General features: G+C 40.4%; 1 protein-coding gene across 1 annotated transcript in view; it reads left to right on the top strand.

Annotated features, from left to right (window-relative positions):
• LOC128643466 (recombining binding protein suppressor of hairless) overlaps nucleotides 1-21,385 on the top strand; it is a gene marked incomplete at its 3' end in the record, with an annotated part of 48,807 nt that extends 27,422 nt beyond the window's left edge. Inside the window, exons 2-4 of the mRNA XM_053696314.1 lie at nucleotides 2,719-2,859; nucleotides 8,438-8,593; nucleotides 21,282-21,385. Of these exons, the coding sequence (XP_053552289.1) occupies nucleotides 2,719-2,859; nucleotides 8,438-8,593; nucleotides 21,282-21,385 (401 nt within the window). The remainder of the gene's footprint in view (nucleotides 1-2,718; nucleotides 2,860-8,437; nucleotides 8,594-21,281) is intronic.
• Between the last annotated feature and the right edge of the window lie 962 nt (nucleotides 21,386-22,347).

Genomic DNA, 22,347 nt, shown 5'->3' on the forward strand with positions numbered 1-22,347 from the left:
CTGCATCTGGACCAGGAGACCTGAGATTCTCTTCTCTGGTGGTTGTCTCAGGACCACCTGTCTCAGGGAATGTGTTTCCGCAGGCCAGAGTGGCTCATTGTAACGACAGATACCAGCCTGCTAGGCTGGGATGCAGTCTGGAACTCCCTGAAAGCACAGGGCTTATGGTCTCGGGAGTATTCTCTTCTCCCGATAAATATTCTAGAACTGAGAGCGATGTTCAATGCGCTTCAGGCCGTGCCTCAGCTTGCTGCGGCCAAATTCATCAGGTTTCAGTCGGACAACATCACGACTGTAGCTTATATCAATTATCAAGGAGGAACAAGGAGTTCTCTAGCGATGATGGAGGTAACCAAAATAACCCGATGGGCAGAGGATCACTCTTGCCATCTCTCAGCAATCCACATCCCAGGAGTTGAGAACTGGAAGGCGGATTTCCTAAGTCGTTAGACTTTTCATCTGGGGGAGTGGGAACTCCATCCGGAGGTATTTGCCCAGCTGATTCAGCTATGGGGCACACCAGAATTGGATCTGATGGCGTCCCGTCAGAATGCCAAACTTTCTCGTTACGGGTCCAGGTCCCTGGATCCCAAGGCGGTACTGATAGATGCTCTAGCAGTGCCTTGGTCCTTCAATCTGGCCTATGTATTTCCTCTCCTTCTACGTCTGGTTGCCAGAATAAAGCAGGAGAGAGCTTCGGTGATTCTGATAGCACCTATGTGGCCACGCAGGACTTGGTATGCAGACCTAGTGGACATGTCCTCGGTTCTACCATGGACTCTGCCAATGAGGCAGGACCTTCTAAATCAAGGTCTGTTCATGCATCCAAATCTAATTTCTCTGCGTCTAACTGCTTGGAGATTGAACGCCTGATTCTGTCAAAGCGTGGTTTCTCTGAGTCGGTCATTGATACACTGATTCAGGCTAGAAAGCCTGTCACCAGGAAGATCTATCATAAGATTTGGCGCAAATATCTTTATTGGTGTGAATCCAAAGGTTACTCGTGGAGTAAGATTAGTATTCCTAGACTATTGTCTTTTCTCTAAGAAGGTTTGGAGAAGGGATTATCAGCTAGTTCCTTATAAGGACAAATATCTGCTTTGTCTATTCTTCTACACAAACGTCTGGCAGATGTCCCAGACGTTCGAGCATTTAGTCAGGCTTTGGTCAGAATCAAGCCTGTATTTAAACCTGTTGCTCCGCCATGGAGCCTAAATTTAGTTCTTAAAGTTCTTCAAGGGGTTCCGTTTGAACCTATGCATTCCATGGATATTAAGCTTCTATCTTGGAAAGTTTTGGTTTTAGTAGCTATCTCTTCGGCGCGAAGAGTTTCTGAGCTATATGCTTTACAGTGTGTTTCCCCTTATCTTATTTTCCATGCAGATAACGTGGTTTTGTGTACCAAACCTTGGTTTCTTCCTAAGGTTGTTTCTTATAAGAATATCAATCAAGAGATTGTTGTTCCTTCACTGTGTCCTAATCCTTCTTCAAAGAAGGAACAAATGTTGCACAATCTTGATGTGGTTCGTGCTTTAAAGTTCTACTTACAAGCAACTAAAGATTTCCGTCAAACATCTTCATTGTTTGTTGTTTATTTTGGTAAGCGGAGAGGTCAGAAGGCTACGGCTACCTCTCTTTCCTTTTGGCCGAAAAGCATCATCCGTTTGGCTTATGAGACTGCTGGCCAACAGTCTCCTGAAAGAATTACTGCTCATTCTACTAGAGCTGTGGCTTCCACATGGCTTTTAAAAATGAGGCTTCTGTTAAACAGATTTGTAATGCGGCGACTTGGTCTTCTTTTCATACTTTTTCCAAATTTTACAAATTTGATACTTTTGCTTCTTCGGAGGCTATTTTTGGGAGAAAGGTTCTACAAGCAGTGGTGCCTTACGTTTAAGTTCCCTGTCTTGTCCCTCCCTTCATCCGTGTCCTAAAGCTTTGGTATTGGTATCCCACAAGTAAGGATGAATCCGTGGACTCGATACATCTTACAAGAGAAAACATAATTTATGCTTACCTGATAAATTTATTTCTCTTGTGATGTATCGAGTCAACGGCCGCCATGTTTATTAAGACAGGCATATATATTTTTATTTTTAAACTTTCAGTCACCACTACACCCTATAGTTTCTCCTTTTTCTTCCTAGCCTTCGGTCGAATGACTGGGGGGTGGAGCTAAGGGGGGAGCTATATAGGCAGCTCTGCTGTGGGTACTCTCTCTGCCACTTCCTGTAGGGGAGGAGAATATCCCACAAGTAAGGATGAATCCGTGGACTCGATACATCACAAGAGAAATAAATTTATCAGGTAAGCATAAATTATGTTTTTCCCCTCTCTCTCTTTTACTAATAAAAGAGCACAAATATATACGATGTCCACTGATTTGGAGCATATGGATACATTAAACATAGTATATTTGCACTCCTTTAGTTACTTTCAACTTTAATAAACCTATATATGCTTAAATATATTTGAAATTCACCTAACCTTAGACAACAATCATTTTAGCTTCTTCCACTTTTGGATGCACACCTTCGTGTCCTCTAATAAGGAAAGAGACAAATTTGTGGATTTCATAACTTTTGACTTTTAAATATCTTGTGTTTTGTTTTCATAACATTTGGTTGTTCAAGTCTTAGTCCATCACACACACAAACTTAAAGAAAGCACAACCAGAACTTATCCTGTGCATATTGTAAATGTTAATTTATTTTGTAGATTATTCGAAAAGTGGATAAACAGACAGCATTGTTAGATGCTGATGATCCTGTGTCCCAACTCCATAAGTGTGCATTCTACCTTAAGGATACAGAAAGAATGTATTTGTGCCTTTCTCAGGAAAGAATAATCCAGTTTCAAGTGAGTTATCCCTCTTCTGATATAGTTTGTATATACGTGTAGTAATACAGAAAAAACATGCTTTTTCCCTACTGTATTCAGTGTGTTAATGATTTTAGTTTTTATTGCTACTAATCTTGGCTACTATCTGCTACTTTTTGATTATTTTGAACATTCGTTTAATTAGATTGTGTGCATCAGTTATAAATAGAAACACCTTTTTGTTTGATTTACCATCAGCCCAGTATTCTTGAGTCACCAACCAAGAAAATGTGTTCCTGCATGTGGCTAGACAGGAACATGCCCATATCCTAACAAAGGTGTAAAAGGTTACATTTTCTTCTGTAGTGGATGCAGCCCCCCTTGCCTACAATTTTCATGCTTTTTAGCTTGCTGTTTCTGTTTTGATTCCCTGGTTTTGGAGTCCCTGACTGATTCCCTGGTTTGGGAGTCCCAAATCCTGAAACAAACATGAGACCCCAAAATGGACAGAAGAGAACTCTTTCAAAATGAGGAATCATGACCTTCTATATGGAAGATAAGTGTTAATAAAAAACCTACCTTGTAAATAACCCTCTTTCAAATGAGGGCTGTCATGACCTTTAAAAAGTGCGAATAGATAAATAAAGGCTTTTAATTTTCTTGCTCTCTACAAAATTTAGGTCCCTGGGGTAGTTGATCACCATTCCCTGTGGTGAAGTGCATCCTTAAGTGGCCATTTGACCCCTTGTTTTAAAATATGGTCTTAGCTTGTCTTGAGTTGCAACAGAGTGGATGCAATCACCACATCTTGGGAGATATGTCAAAATGAACCTTTCATGATTTTTATAGTGTACCGTTTAAATGGGGAAAAAAAATGCAGTTTTTTTTCTATTATACAAATTACTTCTTGGTATAATTTGTTGGAAATTATCTACATTTCAGGAGTGGATATTTAGGTAGACTCAAAATGTGTCTTGAGAACATTGTATTTACTCCTAAGCCTGCGTTGTTGTTCTCTCATGGGAGAGTGCTAGGCTTCAACAAAGGATACAAAGAGAAATATGTTGATTGTGATAATATATATATTTTTTTAAATCGCACATTCTAACTCATTCATGGAAGTTTCATTTTGACTTTCATGTGCTATTAAATAATTACTAGTGCTATTGTTCATTATATGACTGTGGCAGGTCATGGTAATGTATCTCAAGAGGTGGACGTGGTCATACCTGATTATGCTCTATTTAATAAGAAAAGTATGAGAAACTATCAAATTTTTTTAATATTCCAGGACAAATATTTTTAATCTACAGACCAAGGTCAATGTTTATCAATCTTCAAGTTCAGTTTTGGAGCTCTTGCAGTGTAAACTCATATGAGCAAACCTGCAGCTGATAGTTAAAAAGCAGCATTATTTAGACTAGCACACGGTTAGTTGCACAAAAGCAGGGGGTGGAGTTGCATCAGCCCTAAGTTAGAAGGCTCCTATATATAGGCTTGGTAACACCAGAGGCCTTTCCTTAGGATAAGCATAAATCTATTTTCTCCAACATTGGTGTGTCCGGTCCACGGCGTCATCCTTACTTGTGGGAATATCTCTTCCCCAACAGGAAATGGCAAAGAGTCCCAGCAAAGCTGTCCATATAGTCCCTCCTAGGCTCCGCCCACCCCAGTCATTCTCTTTGCCGTTGCACAGGCAACATCTCAATACGGAGATGGTTAAGAGTATGTGGTGTTTAGTTGTAGTTTTTTATTCTACTATCAAGAGTTTGTTATTTTAAAATAGTGCTGGTATGTACTATTTACTCTGAAACAGAAAAAGATGAAGAGTTCTGTTTGTGAGAGGAAGATGATTTTAGCAGACAGTAACTAAAATCGTTTGCTGTTTCCACATAGGACTGTTGAGCTGAAGTAACTTCAGTTGGGGGAAACAGTTAGCAGACTTTTCTGCTTAAGGTATGACTAGCCATATTTCTAACAAGACTGTGTAATGCTGGAAGGCTGTCATTTCCCCTCATGGGGACCGGTAAGCCATTTTCTTAGTCTCAAACAGAATAAAGGGCTTAATATGGGCTATAAAACTGGTAGACACTTTTATGGGCAAAATCGATTGCTTTATTTGGGCATTTTATACATGTTTATGCTTTTAATCCACACTTATAAGCTTGGGGAACGTTTTTTAACGTCAGGCACTGTGTTAGACACCTTTCCAGTCAGGAAGGGCCTTCCCAGTTGTAGGCTGAGCCTCATTTTCGCGCCATTACTGCACAGTTACTTTTGAGAGCAAGACATGCAGATGCATGTGTGAGGATCTGAAAGTAGTTGGAAAAGTTCCTAGAAGGCTTCATTTGGTATCGTATTCCCCCCTGGGTTTGGTAAAGTCGCAGCAAAGGCTGTAGCTGGGACTGTAGAGGAGTTAAAACTGTAACCGGCTCCGGTTTCTTTATTTTAAGGGTTAAAGCTCTGAAAATTGGCGTGCAATACTTTGAATGCTTTAAGACACTGTGGGGAAAATTTGGTAAATTTTGAACAATTCCTTCATACTTGTTCACATATTCAGTAATAAAGTGTGCACTGTTTAAAATTTAAAGAGACAGTAACGGTTTTGTTTAAAACGTTTTTTTGTACTTTCTTGACAAGTTTAAGCCTGTTTAACATGTCTGTACCTTCAGATAAGCTATGTTCTATATGTTTGAAGATCAATGTGTGTCCCCCTTCAAAATTGTGTGATAATTGTGCCATAGCGTCCAAACAAAGTAAGGACAGTATTGCCACAGATAGTAAAGTTGCCCAAGATGATTCATCAGATGAAGGGAGTAGACATAGTTCTACATCATCTCCTTCTGTGTCTACACCAGTTTTGCCCACGCAGGAGGCCCCTAGTACTTCTAGCGCGCCAATGCTTATTACTATGCAACAATTAACGGCAGTAATGGATAACTCCATAGCAAATATTTTATCCAAAATGCCTGCATATCAGAGAAAGCGTGATTGCTCTGTTTTAAACACTGTAGAGCAGGAGGGCGCTGATGATAATTGCTCTGTCATACCCTCACACCAATCTGAAGGGGTCATGAGGGAGGTTTTGTCGGATGGGGAAATTTCAGATTCAGGTAAAATTTCTCAACAGGCAGAACCTGATGTTGTGACATTTAAATTTAAATTAGAGCATCTCCGCGCACTGCTTAAGGAGGTGCTATCTACTCTGGATTATTGTGACAACCTTGTCATTCCAGAAAAATTATGCAAGATGGACAAGTTCCTAGAGGTTCCGGTGCACCCTGACGCTTTTCCTATACCCAAGCGGGTGGCGGATATAGTGAATAAGGAGTGGGAAAAGCCCGGCATACCTTTTGTCCCCCCTCCTATATTTAAGAAATTATTTCCTATGGTCGACCCCAGAAAGGACTTATGGCAGACAGTCCCTAAGGTCGAGGGGGCAGTTTCTACTTTAAACAAGCGCACTACTATTCCTATCGAGGATAATTGTGCTTTCAAAGATCCTATGGATAAAAAATTGGAGGGTTTGCTTAAAAAGATTTTTGTACAGCAAGGTTACCTCCTGCAACCCATTTCGTGCATTGTTCCTGTCACTACAGCAGCGTGGTTCTGGTTCGAGGAACTAGAAAAGTTGCTCAGTAGAGAGACTCCGTATGAGGAGGTTATGGACAGAGTTCACGCACTCAAGTTGGCTAATTCTTTTATTTTAGATGCCGCTTTGCAACTAGCTAGATTAGCGGCAAAAAATTCAGGGTTTGCAATTGTGGCGCACAGAGCGCTTTGGCTAAAGTCTTGGTCAGCGGATGTATCTTCCAAGACAAAATTGCTTAATATCCCCTTCAAGGGTAAGACTCTCTTTGGGCCAGAATTGAAAGAGATTATTTCAGACATCTCTGGGGGAAAGGGCCACACCCTCCCACAAGATAGGCCTTTCAAACCCAAGAATAAGTCTAATTTTCGTTCCTTTCGCAATTTCAGGAACGGACCGGCCTCTAACTCTGCATCCTCTAAACAAGAGGGTAATGCTTCTCAAACCAAACCAGCCTGGAAACCAATGCAAGGCTGGAACAAGGGTAAGCAGGCCAAAAAGCCTGTTGCTGCTAACAAAACAGTGAATCCAAGGGATTCTTATGGAATAAGATCAAAATCCCTAAGATCCTTTCCTTTCTTCAAGAGGGTTTGGATAAAGGATTATCAGCGAGTTCTCTAAAGGGACAGATTTTTGCTTTATCTGTCTTATTACACAAACGACTGGCAGCTGTGCCAGATGTTCAAGCATTTGTTCAGGCTCTGGTTAGGATCAAGCCTGTTTACAGACCTTTGACTCCTCCCTGGAGTTTAAATCTAGTTCTTTCAGTTCTTCAAGGGGTTCCGTTTGAACCTCTACATTCCATAGATATTAAGTTGTTATCTTGGAAAGTTTTGTTTTTGGTTGCTATTTCTTCTGCTAGAAGAGTTTCTGAGTTATCTGCTCTGCAGTGTTCTCCGCCCTATCTGGTGTTCCATGCAGATAAGGTTGTTTTGCGTACTAAGCCTGGTTTTCTTCCAAAGGTTGTTTCTAACAAAAATATTAACCAGGAGATAGTTGTACCTTCTTTGTGTCCGAATCCAGTTTCAAAGAAGGAACGTTTGTTACACAATTTAGACGTAGTCCGTGCTCTAAAATTCTATTTAGAAGCTACAAAAGAGTTCAGACAAACTTCTTCTCTGTTTGTCGTCTATTCTGGTAAAAGGAGAGGTCAAAAAGCGACTTCTACCTCTCTTTCCTTTTGGCTTAAAAGCATCATCCGATTGGCTTACGAAACTGCCGGACGGCAGCCTCCTGAAAGAATCACAGCTCACTCCACTAGGGCTGTGGCTTCCACATGGGCCTTCAAGAACGAGGCTTCTGTTGATCAGATATGTAAGGCAGCGACTTGGTGTTCACTGCACACTTTAGTCAAATTTTTCAAATTTGATACTTTTGCTTCTTCAGAGGCTATTTTTGGGAGAAAGGTTTTGCAAGCCGTGGTGCCTTCTGTTTAGGTAACCTGATTTGCTCCCTCCCTTCATCCGTGTCCTAAAGCTTTGTTATTGGTTCCCACAAGTAAGGATGACGCCGTGGACCGGACACACCAATGTTGGAGAAAACAGAATTTATGCTTACCTGATAAATTACTTTCTCCAACGGTGTGTCCGGTCCACGGCCCGCCCTGGTTTTTTAATCAGGTTTGATGAATTATTTTCTCTAACTACAGTCACCACGGCACCCTATAGTTTCTCCTGTTTTTTTCCTCCTGTCCGTCGGTCGAATGACTGGGGTGGGCGGAGCCTAGGAGGGACTATATCGACAGCTTTGCTGGGACTCTTTGCCATTTCCTGTTGGGGAAGAGATATTCCCACAAGTAAGGATGACGCCGTGGACCGGACACACCGTTGGAGAAAGTAATTTATCAGGTAAGCATAAATTCTTTTTTTTTTTCTCTCTCAACATGTTCACCTTATATAGGCATTTTTGTTTTTTATCTTTATAAAATGTAGCATTACTGAAGGTTTTTGCTTTTTGTAACCAAACATTATTATATAATATATATTTTTGTTATCTAACTAGTCAATTCGCTTTGTTCGTTTGTTTAAGGCCACTCCATGTCCTAAAGAACCAAATAAAGAGATGATTAATGACGGAGCATCTTGGACAATCATTAGCACCGACAAAGCAGAATACACATTTTATGAAGGCATGGGGCCAGTCTATGCACCAGTGACTCCCGTGCCAGTAGTAGAAAGCCTTCAGGTAAGGCATAGTCTCTTTGTAAAGTAATGTATGTGATTGCCAAAAATTAAGTGTGTATTTAGGTTGCCCAAAACTGAACCAAATATATAATACATTTAATATCATATGTTGGTCCTCAAGAGGAAGCAGTTATAACATAATGGACATCTATAATATTTTAGGTGTCAATATTTTTACACCTAATCTCACATAGAGGGTTGTAAGAGGAAACCTGTGTTATGCTCGGTATATCTATAAGTTGTTAAGGGCTTAAAGGGCCACTAAACCCAAAATCTTTCTTTCATGATTCAGATAGAACATACAAATTTAAACAACATTACAATTTACTTCTATTATTTATTTCTTTCATGTAATTCGCAAGAGTCCATGAGCTAGTGACGTATGGGATATACATTCCTACCAGGAGGGGCAAAGTTTCCCAAACCTCAAAATGCCTATAAATACACCCCTCAACACACCCACAATTCAGTTTTACAAACTTTGCCTCCTATGGAGGTGGTGAAGTAAGTTTGTGCTAGATTCTACGTTGATATGCGCTCCGCAGCAAGTTGGAGCCCGGTTTTCCTCTCAGCGTGCAGTGAATGTCAGAGGGATGTGAGGAGAGTATTGCCTATTTGAATGCAGTGATCTCCTTCTACGGGGTCTATTTCATAGGTTCTCTGTTATCGGTCGTAGAGATTCATCTCTTACCTCCCTTTTCAGATCGACGATATACTCTTATTTATATACCATTACCTCTGCTGATTTTCGTTTCAGTACTGGTTTGGCTTTCTACAAACATGTAGATGAGTGTCCTGGGGTAAGTAAATCTTATTTTCTGTGACACTCTAAGCTATGGTTGGGCACTTTATTTATAAAGTTCTAAATATATGTATTCAAACATTTATTTGCCTTGACTCAGGATGTTCAACATTCCTTATTTTCAGACAGTCAGTTTCATATTTGGGATAATGCATTTGAATCAATTTTTTTCTTACCTTAAAATTTGACTCTTTTTTCCCTGTGGGCTGTTAGGCTCGTGGGGGCTGAAAATGCTTCATTTTATTGCGTCATTCTGGGCGCGGACTTTTTTGGCGCAAAAAATCTTTTCTGTTTCCGGCGTCATACGTGTCGCCGGAAGTTGCATCATTTTTTGACGTCCTTTTGCGCCAAAAATGTCGGCGTTCCGGATGTGGCATCATTTTTGGCGCCAAAAAGCATTTTAGGCGCCAAATAATGTGGGCGTCTTATTTGGCGCCAAAAAATATGGGCGTCGCTTTTGTCTCCACATTATTTCAGTCTCATTTTTTCTGGTTACTAGAAGCTTGTTTATTGGCATTTTTCCCATTCCTGAAACTGTAATTTAAGGAATTTGATCTATTTTGCTTTATATGTTGTTTTTTCTCTTACATATTGCAAGATGTCTCACGTTGCATCTGAGTCAGAAGATACTTCAGGAAAATCGCTGTCTAGTGCTGGAACTACCAAAGCTAAGTGTATCTGCTGTAAACTTTTGGTAGCTATTCCTCCGGCTGTTGTTTGTATTGTCATGACAAACTTGTTAAAGCAGATAATATTTCCTTTAGTAATGTACCATTGCCTGTTGCAGTTCCTTCAACATCTAAGGTGCAGAATGTTCCTGATAACATAAGAGATTTTGTTTCTGAATCCATCAAGAAGGCTATGTCTGTTATTTCTCCTTCTAGTAAACATAAAAAATCTTTTAAAACTTCTCTCTCTACAGATGAATTTTTAAATGAACATCATCATTCTGATTCTGATGACTCTTCTGGTTCAGAGGATTCTGTCTCAGAGATTGATGCTGATAAATCTTCATATTTATTTAAAATGGAATTTATTCGTTCTTTACTTAAAGAAGTACTAATTGCTTTAGAAATAGAGGATTCTGGTCCTCTTGATACTAATTCTAAACGTTTAGATAAGGTGTTTAAATCTCCTGTGGTTATTCCAGAAGTTTTTCCTGTTCCTAATGCTATTTCTGAAGTAATTTCCAGAGAATGGGATAAATTGGGTAATTCATTTACTCCTTCTAAACGTTTTAAGCAATTATATCCTGTGCCGTCTGACAGATTAGAATTTTGGGACAAAATCCCTAAAGTCGATGGGGCTATTTCTACCCTTGCTAAACGTACTACTATTCCTACGTCAGATGGTACTTCGTTTAAAGATCCTTTAGATAGGAAAATTGAATCCTTTCTAAGAAAAGCTTATCTGTGTTCAGGTAATCCTTCTTAGACCTGCTATATCATTGGCTGATGTTGCTGCAGCTTCAACTTTTTGGTTGGAGACTTTAGCGCAACAAGTAACAGATCATGATTCTCATAATATTATTATTCTTCTTCAGCATGCTAATAATTTTATCTGTGATGCCATTTTTGATATTATCAGAGTTGATGTCAGGTTTATGTCTCTAGCTATTTTAGCTAGAAGAGCTTTATGGCTTAAAACGTGGAATGCTGATATGGCTTCTAAATCAACTCTACTTTCCATTTCTTTCCAGGGTAACAAATTATTTGGTTCTCAGTTGGATTCTATTATCTCAACTGTTACTGGTGGGAAAGGAACTTTTTTACCACAGGATAAAAAATCTAAGGGTAAAAACAGGGCTAATAATCGTTTTCGTTCCTTTCGTTTCAACAAAGAACAAAAGCCTGATCCTTCATCCTCAGGAGCAGTTTCAGTTTGGAAACCATCTCCAGTCTGGAATAAATCCAAGCCTTCTAGAAAGGCAAAGCCTGCTTCTAAGTCCACATGAAGGTGCGGCCCTCATTCCAGCTCAGCTGGTAGGGGGCAGGTTACGTTTTTTCAAAGAAATTTGGATCAATTCTGTTCACAATCTTTGGATTCAGAACATTGTTTCAGAAGGGTACAGAATTGGTTTCAAGATGAGACCTCCTGCAAAGAGATTTTTTCTTTCCCGTGTCCCAGTAAATCCAGTGAAAGCTCAAGCATTTCTGAATTGTGTTTCAGATCTAGAGTTGGCTGGAGTAATTATGCCAGTTCCAGTTCTGGAACAGGGCATGGGGTTTTATTCAAATCTCTTCATTGTACCAAAGAAGGAGAATTCCTTCAGACCAGTTCTGGATCTAAAAATATTGAATCGTTATGTAAGGATACCAACGTTCAAAATGGTAACTGTAAGGACTATCTTGCCTTTTGTTCAGCAAGGGCATTATATGTCCACAATAGATTTACAGGATGCATATCTGCATATTCTGATTCATCCAGATCATTTTCAGTTCCTGAGATTCTCTTTTCTGGACAAGCATTACCAGTTTGTGGCTCTGCCGTTTGGCCTAGCTACAGCTCCAAGAATTTTTACAAAGGTTCTCGGTGCCCTTCTGTCTGTAATCAGAGAACAGGGTATTGTGGTATTTCCTTATTTGGACGATATCTTGGTACTTGCTCAGTCTTTACATTTAGCAGAATCTCATACGAATCGACTTGTGTTGTTTCTTCAAGATCATGGTTGGAGGATCAATTCACCAAAAAGTTCATTGATTCCTCAGACAAGGGTAACCTTTCTGGGTTTCCAGATAGATTCAGTGTCCATGACTCTGTCTTTAACAGACAAGAGACATCTAAAATTGATTTCAGCTTGTCGAAATCTTCAGTCACAATCATTCCCTTCGGTAGCCTTATGCATGGAAATTCTAGGTCTTATGACTGCTGCATCGGACGCGATCCCCTTTGCTCGTTTTCACATGCGACCTCTTCAGCTCTGTATGCTGAATCAATGGTGCAAGGATTACACAAAGATATCTCAATTAATATCTTTAAAACCGATTGTACGACACTCTCTAACGTGGTGGACAGATCACCATCGTTTAATTCAGGGGGCTTCTTTTGTGCTTCCGACCTGGACTGTAATTTCAACAGATGCAAGTCTCACAGGTTGGGGAGCTGTGTGGGGATCTCTGACGGCACAAGGAGTTTGGGAATCTCAGGAGGTGAGATTACCGATCAATATTTTGGAACTCCGTGCAATTTTCAGAGCTCTTCAGTCTTGGCCTCTTCTGAAGAGAGAATCGTTCATTTGTTTTCAGACAGACAATGTCACTACTGTGGCATACATCAATCATCAAGGAGGGACTCACAGTCCTCTGGCTATGAAAGAAGTATCTCAAATTCTGGTTTGGGCGGAATCCAGCTCCTGTCTAATATCTGCGGTTCATATCCCAGGTATAGACAATTGGGAAGCGGATTATCTCAGTCGCCAAACGTTGCATCCGGGCGAATGGTCTCTTCACCCAGAGGTATTTCTTCAGATTGTTCAAATGTGGGAGCTTCCAGAAATAGATCTGATGGCGTCTCATCTAAACAAGAAACTTCCCAGGTATCTGTCCAGATCCCGGGATCCTCAGGCGGAAGCAGTGGATGCATTATCACTTCCTTGGAAGTATCATCCTGCTTATATCTTTCCGCCTCTAGTTCTTCTTCCAAGAGTAATCTCCAAGATTCTGAAGGAATGCTCGTTTGTTCTGCTGGTAGCTCCGGCATGGCCTCACAGGTTTTGGTATGCGGATCTTGTCCGGATGGCCTCTTGCCATCCGTGGACTCTTCCGCTACGACCAGACCTTCTGTCGCAAGGTCCTTTTCTTCTGTTAAGTGTGATCAGTCCACGGGTCATCATTACTTCTGGGATATTACTCCTCCCCAACAGGAAGTGCAAGAGGATTCACCCAGCAGAGCTGCATATAGCTCCTCCCCTCTACGTCACTCCCAGTCATTCTCTTGCACCCAACGACTAGATAGGATGTGTGAGAGGACTATGGTGATTATACTTAGTTTTATATCTTCAATCAAAAGTTTGTTATTTTAAAATAGCACCGGAGTGTGTTATTATCTCTCTGGCAGAGTTTGAAGAAGAATCTACCAGAGTTTTTGTTATGATTTTAGCCGGAGTAGTTAAGATCATATTGCTGTTTCTCGGCCATCTGAGGAGAGGTAAACTTCAGATCAGGGGACAGCGGGCAGATGAATCTGCATAGAGGTATGTAGCAGTTTTTATTTTCTGACAATGGAATTGATGAGAAAATCCTGCCATACCGATATAATGTCATGTATGTATACTTTACACTTCAGTATTCTGGGGAATGGTACTTCACTAGAATTACACTGTAAGAAATACATAAAGCTGTTTAATAACTAGAGATTATGTTTAACGTTTTTGCTGGAATGTAAAATCGTTTTCATTTACTGAGGTACTGAGTGAATAAATGTTTGGGCACTATTTTTCCACTTGGCAGTTGCTTAATCTGTTTTCTGACAGTTTCTGTTCTCCCTCACTGCTGTGTGTGAGGGGGAGGGGCCGTTTTTTGGCGCTTTTTCTACGCATCAAATATTTCAGTCAGCAACTCATTGTATTCCCTGCATGATCCGGTTCATCTCTACAGAGCTCAGGGGTCTTCAAAACTTTTTTTGAGGGAGGTAATTTCTCTCAGCAGAGCTGTGAGAATTATAGTTTGACTGAGATAAAAAACGTTTATTCTGTAATTTGTTTCCTGCTTTCAGAATTTGTTATCTTTGCTAATGGGATTAAACCTTTGCTAAAGTTGTGTTATTTACAAAGATTGAGGCTATAACTGTTTCAATTTATTAATTTTCAACTGTCATAGATCTTCTGTGCTTCTTAAAGGCACAGTACGTTTTAATATTATTCTAATTGAATTGTATTTCCAAGTTACAAGTTTATTTGCTAGTGTGTTAAACATGTCTGATTCAGAGGATGATACCTGTGTCATTTGTTGCAATGCCAAAGTGGAGCCCAATAGAAATTTATGTACTAACTGTATTGATGCTACTTTAAATAAAAGTCAATCTGTACAAATTGAACAAATTTCACCAAACAACGAGGGGAGAGTTATGCCGACTAACTCGCCTCACGTGTCAGTACCTACATCTCCCGCTCAGAGGGAGGTGCGTGATATTGTAGCGCCGAGTACATCTGGGCGGCCATTACAAATCACATTACAGGATATGGCTACTGTTATGACTGAGGTTTTGGCTAAATTACCAGAGCTAAGAGGTAAGCGTGATCACTCTGGGGTGAGAACAGAGTGCGCTGATAATATTAGGGCCATGTCAGACACTGCGTCACAGGTGGCAGAACATGAGGACGGAGAGCTTCATTCTGTGGGTGACGGTTCTGATCCAAACAGACTGGATTCAGATATTTCAAATTTTAAATTTAAACTGGAAAACCTCCGTGTATTACTAGGGGAGGTGTTAGCGGCTCTGAATGATTGTAACACAGTTGCAATACCAGAGAAAATGTGTAGGTTGGATAAATATTTTGCGGTACCGACGAGTACTGAGGTTTTTCCTATACCTAAGAGACTTACTGAAATTGTTACTAAGGAGTGGGATAGACCCGGTGTGCCGTTCTCACCCCCTCCGATATTTAGAAAAATGTTTCCAATAGACGCCACCACAAGGGACTTATGGCAAACGGTCCCTAAGGTGGAGGGAGCAGTTTCTACCTTAGCTAAGCGTACCACTATCCCGGTGGAGGATAGCTGTGCTTTTTCAGATCCAATGGATAAAAAATTAGAGGGTTACCTTAAGAAAATGTTTGTTCAACAAGGTTTTATATTGCAACCCCTTGCATGCATTGCGCCGATCACGGCTGCAGCGGCATTCTGGATTGAGTCTCTGGAAGAGAACATTGGTTCAGCTACTCTGGACGACATTACGGACAGGCTTAGAGTCCTTAAACTAGCTAATTCATTCATTTCGGAGGCCGTAGTACATCTTACTAAACTTACGGCAAAGAATTCAGGATTCGCCATTCAGGCACGCAGGGCGCTGTGGCTAAAATCCTGGTCAGCTGATGTTACTTCTAAGTCTAAATTGCTTAATATACCTTTCAAAGGGCAGACCTTATTCGGGCCCGGGTTGAAAGAGATTATCGCTGACATTACAGGAGGTAAAGGCCATGCCCTGCCTCAGGACAAAGCCAAAGCCAAGACTAGACAGTCTAATTTTCGTTCCTTTCGTAATTTCAAAGCAGGAGCAGCATCAAGTTCCTCTGCACCAAAACAGGAAGGAGCTGTTGCTCGCTACAGACAAGGCTGGAAACCTAACCAGTCCTGGAACAAGGGCAAGCAGACTAGGAAACCTGCTGCTGCCCCTAAAACAGCATGAATTGAGGGCCCCCGATCCGGGATCAGATCTAGTGGGGGGCAGACTTTCTCTCTTCGCCCAGGCTTGGGCAAGAGATGTTCAGGATCCCTGGGCGCTAGAGATAATATCTCAGGGATACCTTCTGGACTTCAAATACTCTCCTCCAAGAGAGAGATTTCATCTGTCAAGATTGTCAACAATCCAGACAAAGAAAGAGGCGATTCTACGCTGCGTACAAGAGCTCTTGTTAATGGGAGTAATCCATCCAGTTCCACGATCGGAACAGGGACAGGGGTTTTACTCAAATCTGTTTGTGGTTCCCAAAAAAGAGGGAACTTTCAGACCAATCCTGGACTTAAAGATCCTAAACAAATTCCTAAGAGTTCCATCGTTCAAGATGGAGACTATTCGGACAATTTTACCTATGATCCAAGAGGGTCAGTACATGACCTCTGTAGATTTAAAAGATGCTTACCTTCACATACCGATTCACAAAGATCATTATCGGTACCTAAGGTTTGCCTTCCTAGACAGGCATTACCAGTTTGTGGCTCTTCCATTCGGATTGGCTACAGCTCCAAGAATCTTCACAAAGGTTCTGGGTGCTCTTCTGGCGGTACTAAGACCGCGGGGAATCTCGGTAGCTCCATACCTAGACGACATTCTGATACAAGCTTCAAGCTTTCAAACTGCCAAGTCTCATACAGAGTTAGTGCTGGCATTTCTAAGGTCACATGGATGGAAGGTGAACGAAAAGAAAAGTTCACTCGTTCCACTCACAAGAGTTCCCTTCCTGGGGACTCTTATAGATTCTGTAGAAATGAAGATTTACCTGACAGAGGACAGGCTAACAAGACTTCAAAGTGCTTGCCGCACCCTTCATTCCATTCAACACCCGTCAGTGGCTCAATGCATGGAGGTAATCGGCTTAATGGTAGCGGCAATGGACATAGTACCCTTTGCACGCTTACACCTCAGACCACTGCAACTGTGCATGCTAAGTCAGTGGAATGGGGATTACTCAGACTTATCCCCTTCTCTGAATCTGGATCAAGAGACCAGAAATTCTCTTCTATGGTGGCTTTCTCGGCCACATCTGTCCAGGGGGATGCCATTCAGCAGACCAGACTGGACAATTGTAACAACAGACGCCAGCCTTCTAGGTTGGGGTGCCGTCTGGAATTCTCTGAAGGCTCAGGGACAATGGAGTCAGGAGGAGAGTCTCCTGCCAATAAACATTCTGGAATTGAGAGCAGTTCTCAATGCCCTCCTGGCTTGGCCCCAGTTGACAACTCGGGGGTTCATCAGGTTTCAGTCGGACAACATCACGACTGTAGCTTACATCAACCATCAGGGAGGGACAAGAAGCTCCCTAGCTATGATGGAAGTATCAAAGATAATTCGCTGGGCAGAGTCTCACTCTTACCACCTGTCAGCAATCCACATCCCGGGAGTGGAGAACTGGGAGGCGGATTTCTTAAGTCGTCAGACTTTTCATCCGGGGGAGTGGGAACTTCATCCGGAGGTCTTTGCCCAAATACTTCGACGTTGGGGCAAACCAGAGATAGATCTCATGGCGTCTCGACAGAACGCCAAGCTTCCTCGTTACGGGTCCAGATCCAGGAGCAGTCCTGATAGATGCTCTGACAGCACCTTGGGACTTCAGGATGGCTTACGTGTTTCCACCCTTCCCGTTACTTCCTCGATTGATTGCCAGAATCAAACAAGAGAGAGCATCAGTGATTCTAATAGCACCTGCGTGGCCACGCAGGACTTGGTATGCAGACCTGGTGGACTTGTCATCCTGTCCACCTTGGTCTCTACCTCTGAAACAGGACCTTCTGATACAGGGTCCCTTCAAACATCAAAATCTAACTTCTCTGAAGCTGACTGCTTGGAAATTGAACGCTTGATTTTATCAAGACGTGGGTTTTCTGAGTCAGTTATTGATACCTTAATACAGGCTAGGAAACCTGTTACCAGAAAGATTTACCATAAGATATGGCGTAAATACCTATATTGGTGTGAATCCAAAGGTTACTCTTGGAGTAAGGTTAGGATTCCTAGGATATTGTCTTTTCTTCAAGAAGGTTTAGAAAAGGGTTTATCTGCTAGTTCATTAAAGGGACAGATCTCAGCTCTGTCCATTCTGTTACACAAACGTCTGTCAGAAGTTCCTGACGTCCAGGCTTTTTGTCAGGCTTTGGCCAGGATTAAGCCTGTGTTTAAAACTGTTGCTCCACCATGGAGTTTAAACCTTGTTCTTAATGTTTTACAGGGCGTTCCGTTTGAACCCCTTCATTCCATTGATATAAAGTTGTTATCTTGGAAAGTTCTATTTTTAATGGCTATTTCCTCGGCTCGAAGAGTCTCTGAATTATCAGCCTTACATTGTGATTCTCCTTATTTGATTTTTCATTCGGATAAGGTAGTCCTGCGTACTAAACCTGGGTTCTTACCTAAGGTAGTTACTAACAGGAATATCAATCAAGAGATTGTTGTTCCTTCTTTATGCCCAAATCCTTCTTCAAAGAAGGAACGTCTACTGCACAACCTGGATGTAGTCCGTGCTCTAAAATTTTACTTACAGGCAACTAAGGAATTTCGACAAACGTCTTCTCTGTTTGTCATTTACTCTGGGCAGAGGAGAGGTCAAAAAGCTTCCGCTACCTCTCTTTCTTTTTGGCTTCGTAGCATAATTTGTTTAGCTTATGAGACTGCTGGACAGCAGCCTCCTGAAAGAATTACAGCTCATTCTACTAGAGCTGTGGCTTCCACTTGGGCCTTCAAGAATGAGGCCTCTGTTGAACAGATTTGCAAGGCTGCAACTTGGTCTTCGCTTCATACTTTTTCCAAATTTTACAAATTTGACACTTTTGCTTCATCGGAGGCTATTTTTGGGAGAAAGGTTCTTCAGGCAGTGGTTCCTTCTGTATAAAGAGCCTGCCTATCCCTCCCGTCATCCGTGTACTTTTGCTTTGGTATTGGTATCCCAGAAGTAATGATGACCCGTGGACTGATCACACTTAACATAAGAAAACATAATTTATGCTTACCTGATAAATTCCTTTCTTCTGTAGTGTGATCAGTCCACGGCCCGCCCTGTTTTTAAGGCAGGTAAATATTTTTTAATTTATACTCCAGTCACCACTTCACCCTTGGCTTTTCCTTTCTCGTTGGTCCTTGGTCGAATGACTGGGAGTGACGTAGAGGGGAGGAGCTATATGCAGCTCTGCTGGGTGAATCCTCTTGCACTTCCTGTTGGGGAGGAGTAATATCCCAGAAGTAATGATGACCCGTGGACTGATCACACTACAGAAGAAAGGAATTTATCAGGTAAGCATAAATTATGTTTTTTCCATCAGGATCTCAAATCCTTAAATTTAAAGGTGTGGAGATTGAACGCTTGATTCTTGGTCAAAGAGGTTTCTCTGACTCTGTGATTAATACTATGTTACAGGCTTGTAAATCTGTATCCAGAGAGATATATTATAGAGTCTGGAAGACTTATATTTCTTGGTGTCTTTCTCATCATTTTTCTTGGCATTCTTTTAGAATTCCGAGAATTTTACAGTTTCTTCAGGATGGTTTAGATAAAGGTTTATCCGCAAGTTCTTTGAAAGGACAAATCTCTGCTCTTTCTGTTCTTTTTCACAGAAAGATTGCTAATCTTCCTGATATTCATTGTTTTGTACAAGCTTTGGTTCGTATAAAACCTGTCATTAAGTCAATTTCTCCTCCTTGGAGTTTGAATTTGGTTCTGGGGGCTCTTCAAGCTCCTCCGTTTGAACCTATGCATTCATTGGACATTAAATTACTTTCTTGGAAAGTTTTGTTCCTTTTGGCAATCTCTTCTGCCAGAAGAGTTTCTGAATTATCTGCTCTTTCTTGTGAGTCTCCTTTTCTGATTTTTCATCAGGATAAGACAGTGTTGCGAACTTCTTTTGAATTTTTACCTAAAGTTGTGAATTCTAACAACATTAGTAGAGAAATTGTGGTTCCTTCATTATGTCCTAATCCTAAGAATTCTAAGGAGAAATCATTGCATTCTTTGGATGTTGTTAGAGCTTTGAAATATTATGTTGAAGCTACTAAGTCTTTCCGAAAGACTTCTAGTTTATTTGTTATCTTTTCCGGTTCTAGAAAAGGCCAGAAAGCTTCTGCCATTTCTTTGGCATCTTGGTTGAAATCTTTAATTCATCTTGCCTATGTTGAGTCGGGTAAAACTCCGCCTCAAAGGATTACAGCTCATTCTACTAGGTCAGTTTCTACTTCCTGGGCGTTTAGGAATGAAGCTTCGATTGATCAGATTTGCAAAGCAGCAACTTGGTCCTCTTTGCATACTTTTACTAAATTCTACCATTTTGATGTATTTTCTTCTTCTGAAGCAGTTTTTGGTAGAAAAGTACTTCAGGCAGCGGTTTCAGTTTGAATCTTCTGCTTATGTTTTTCATTAAACTTTATTTTGGGTGTGGATTATTTTCAGCAGGAATTGGCTGTCTTTATTTTATCCCTCCCTCTCTAGTGACTCTTGCGTGGAAAGATCCACATCTTGGGTAATCATTATCCCATACGTCACTAGCTCATGGACTCTTGCTAATTACATGAAAGAAAACATAATTTATGTAAGAACTTACCTGATAAATTCATTTCTTTCATATTAGCAAGAGTCCATGAGGCCCGCCCTTTTTTTGGGGTGGTTATGATTTTTGTATAAAGCACAATTATTCCAATTCCTTATTTTATATGCTTTCGCACTTTTTTATCACCCCACTTCTTGGCTATTCGTTAAACTGAATTGTGGGTGTGGTGAGTGTATTTATAGGCATTTTGAGGTTTGGGAAACTTTGCCCCTCCTGGTAGGAATGTATATCCCATATGTCACTAGCTCATGGACTCTTGCTAATATGAAAGAAATGAATTTATCAGGTAAGTTCTTACATAAATTATGTTTTTGCTTCATTTTTTAGATATCCTTATTTGAAGAAAAAGCAATGCACATGGGTGAGCCAATCACATGAGGCTTCTATGTGCAGCAACCAATCAGCAGCTACTGAGCATATCTAGATATGCTTTTCAGCAAAGAATATCAAGAGAATAACACAAATTAGATAATAGAAGTAAATAAGAAAGATGTTTAAAAATGCATTCTCTTTCTAAATCATGAAAGAAAAAAATGTGGGTGTCATGTCCCTTTAAGTCTGCATGAATGTAGGACAACCTTTTATTTATAATAAGTCATAGCATAATTGACTTTACTCCTCCGGTACCCGACTATGCTAGAAAAGAGTGTTACATCAGCAGAATTTTGAGTGCCTAGGGCAGCACAAAACCTAAATACGCCCCTGCTTGTTTCTGAATACTGTATTTAAAATTCACAAGAAGCTTTCGCTGATAATTTGAACACAAACCTGTTACTATAATATGCTAGAAAATTAGAAATTTGCATCTTATTTCTCAGGATATAAATAGTTTTTATTGACTTAAATATAAATTTCTTTCTTCTTTTTTTTTTGTTCAAATTGATTTGTAAAATGTGTAATTTTATTGCTGCTTTCTTTAGCTGAATGGTGGAGGTGATGTAGCGATGTTGGAGCTTACAGGACAGAACTTCACTCCAAACTTAAGAGTTTGGTTTGGAGATGTGGAAGCCGAAACTATGTACAGGTACATTTTTTATTTTTTTATTTTGTTCTGAATATTTTGTGTTGCAGAAACTAAAATCATTTGAAATTTTACGTGCAGTGTCTTAAAATTGTTTCCTTAAAGGGACACTGAACCCAAAATTTTTCTTCTGTGATTCAGATAGAGCATGCAATTTAAAGCAACTTTCTAATTTACTCCTATTATCAAATTTTTTTTCTTTCTCTTGCTATCTTTATTTGAAAAGCAAGGCATATAAGCTTTTGTTTGGTTCAGTACTATGGACAGCAATTTTTTATTGGCGGATGAATTTATCCACCAATCAGCAAGGACAACCCAGGTTGTTCACCAAAAAGGGGCCAGCATCTAAATTTACATTCTTGCATTTCAAATAAAGATACCAAGAGAAAGAAGAAAATTTGATAATAGGAGTAAATTAGAAAGTTGCTTAAAATTTCATGCTCTATTTGAATCATGAAACAAAACATTTGGGTTCAGTGTCCCTTTAAGATAGCTTGCCAGATTGTCAGTGACATAAAGGAAATTTGGAAGGGGAAAAATTGTGTGATGGCACTACTTTTAATGTTTGTGGATGGGCTAATAATAGTCAAAAAGTAAGCCTCATAAATGGTAATTTTAGCCCGTGGGTGCTGTGTACTGATTCACACTGGAGTTATAGTAACCAAAGACAGTTACACAAAAAGAGTACACAAGCACTCTCTTCCACGATGTTAATTATAGGTATAGCGTGGAGTATATGAAGTTAAATCTATTTTAAAAACATAATACTTTAATAGGATCATTTAAAAAAAAAGGGCACACATTAAAAACAACTGGGAACTATTAGAGGGTATTAAATAAATCGGTACAGCTATCCGGTCAAATACACAATAATAATAGATTAGTCTGATGGGTTAAGACCCAATAGAGGTCTAAATTATGTTTAGTACAGATAATGGAGTACTGCTGAGGTGTACAGAACAATT

Source organism: Bombina bombina, unplaced genomic scaffold (genome assembly GCF_027579735.1).
Source record: "Bombina bombina isolate aBomBom1 unplaced genomic scaffold, aBomBom1.pri scaffold_1065, whole genome shotgun sequence".
In the NCBI taxonomy this organism is placed as follows: domain Eukaryota; kingdom Metazoa; phylum Chordata; class Amphibia; order Anura; family Bombinatoridae; genus Bombina; species Bombina bombina.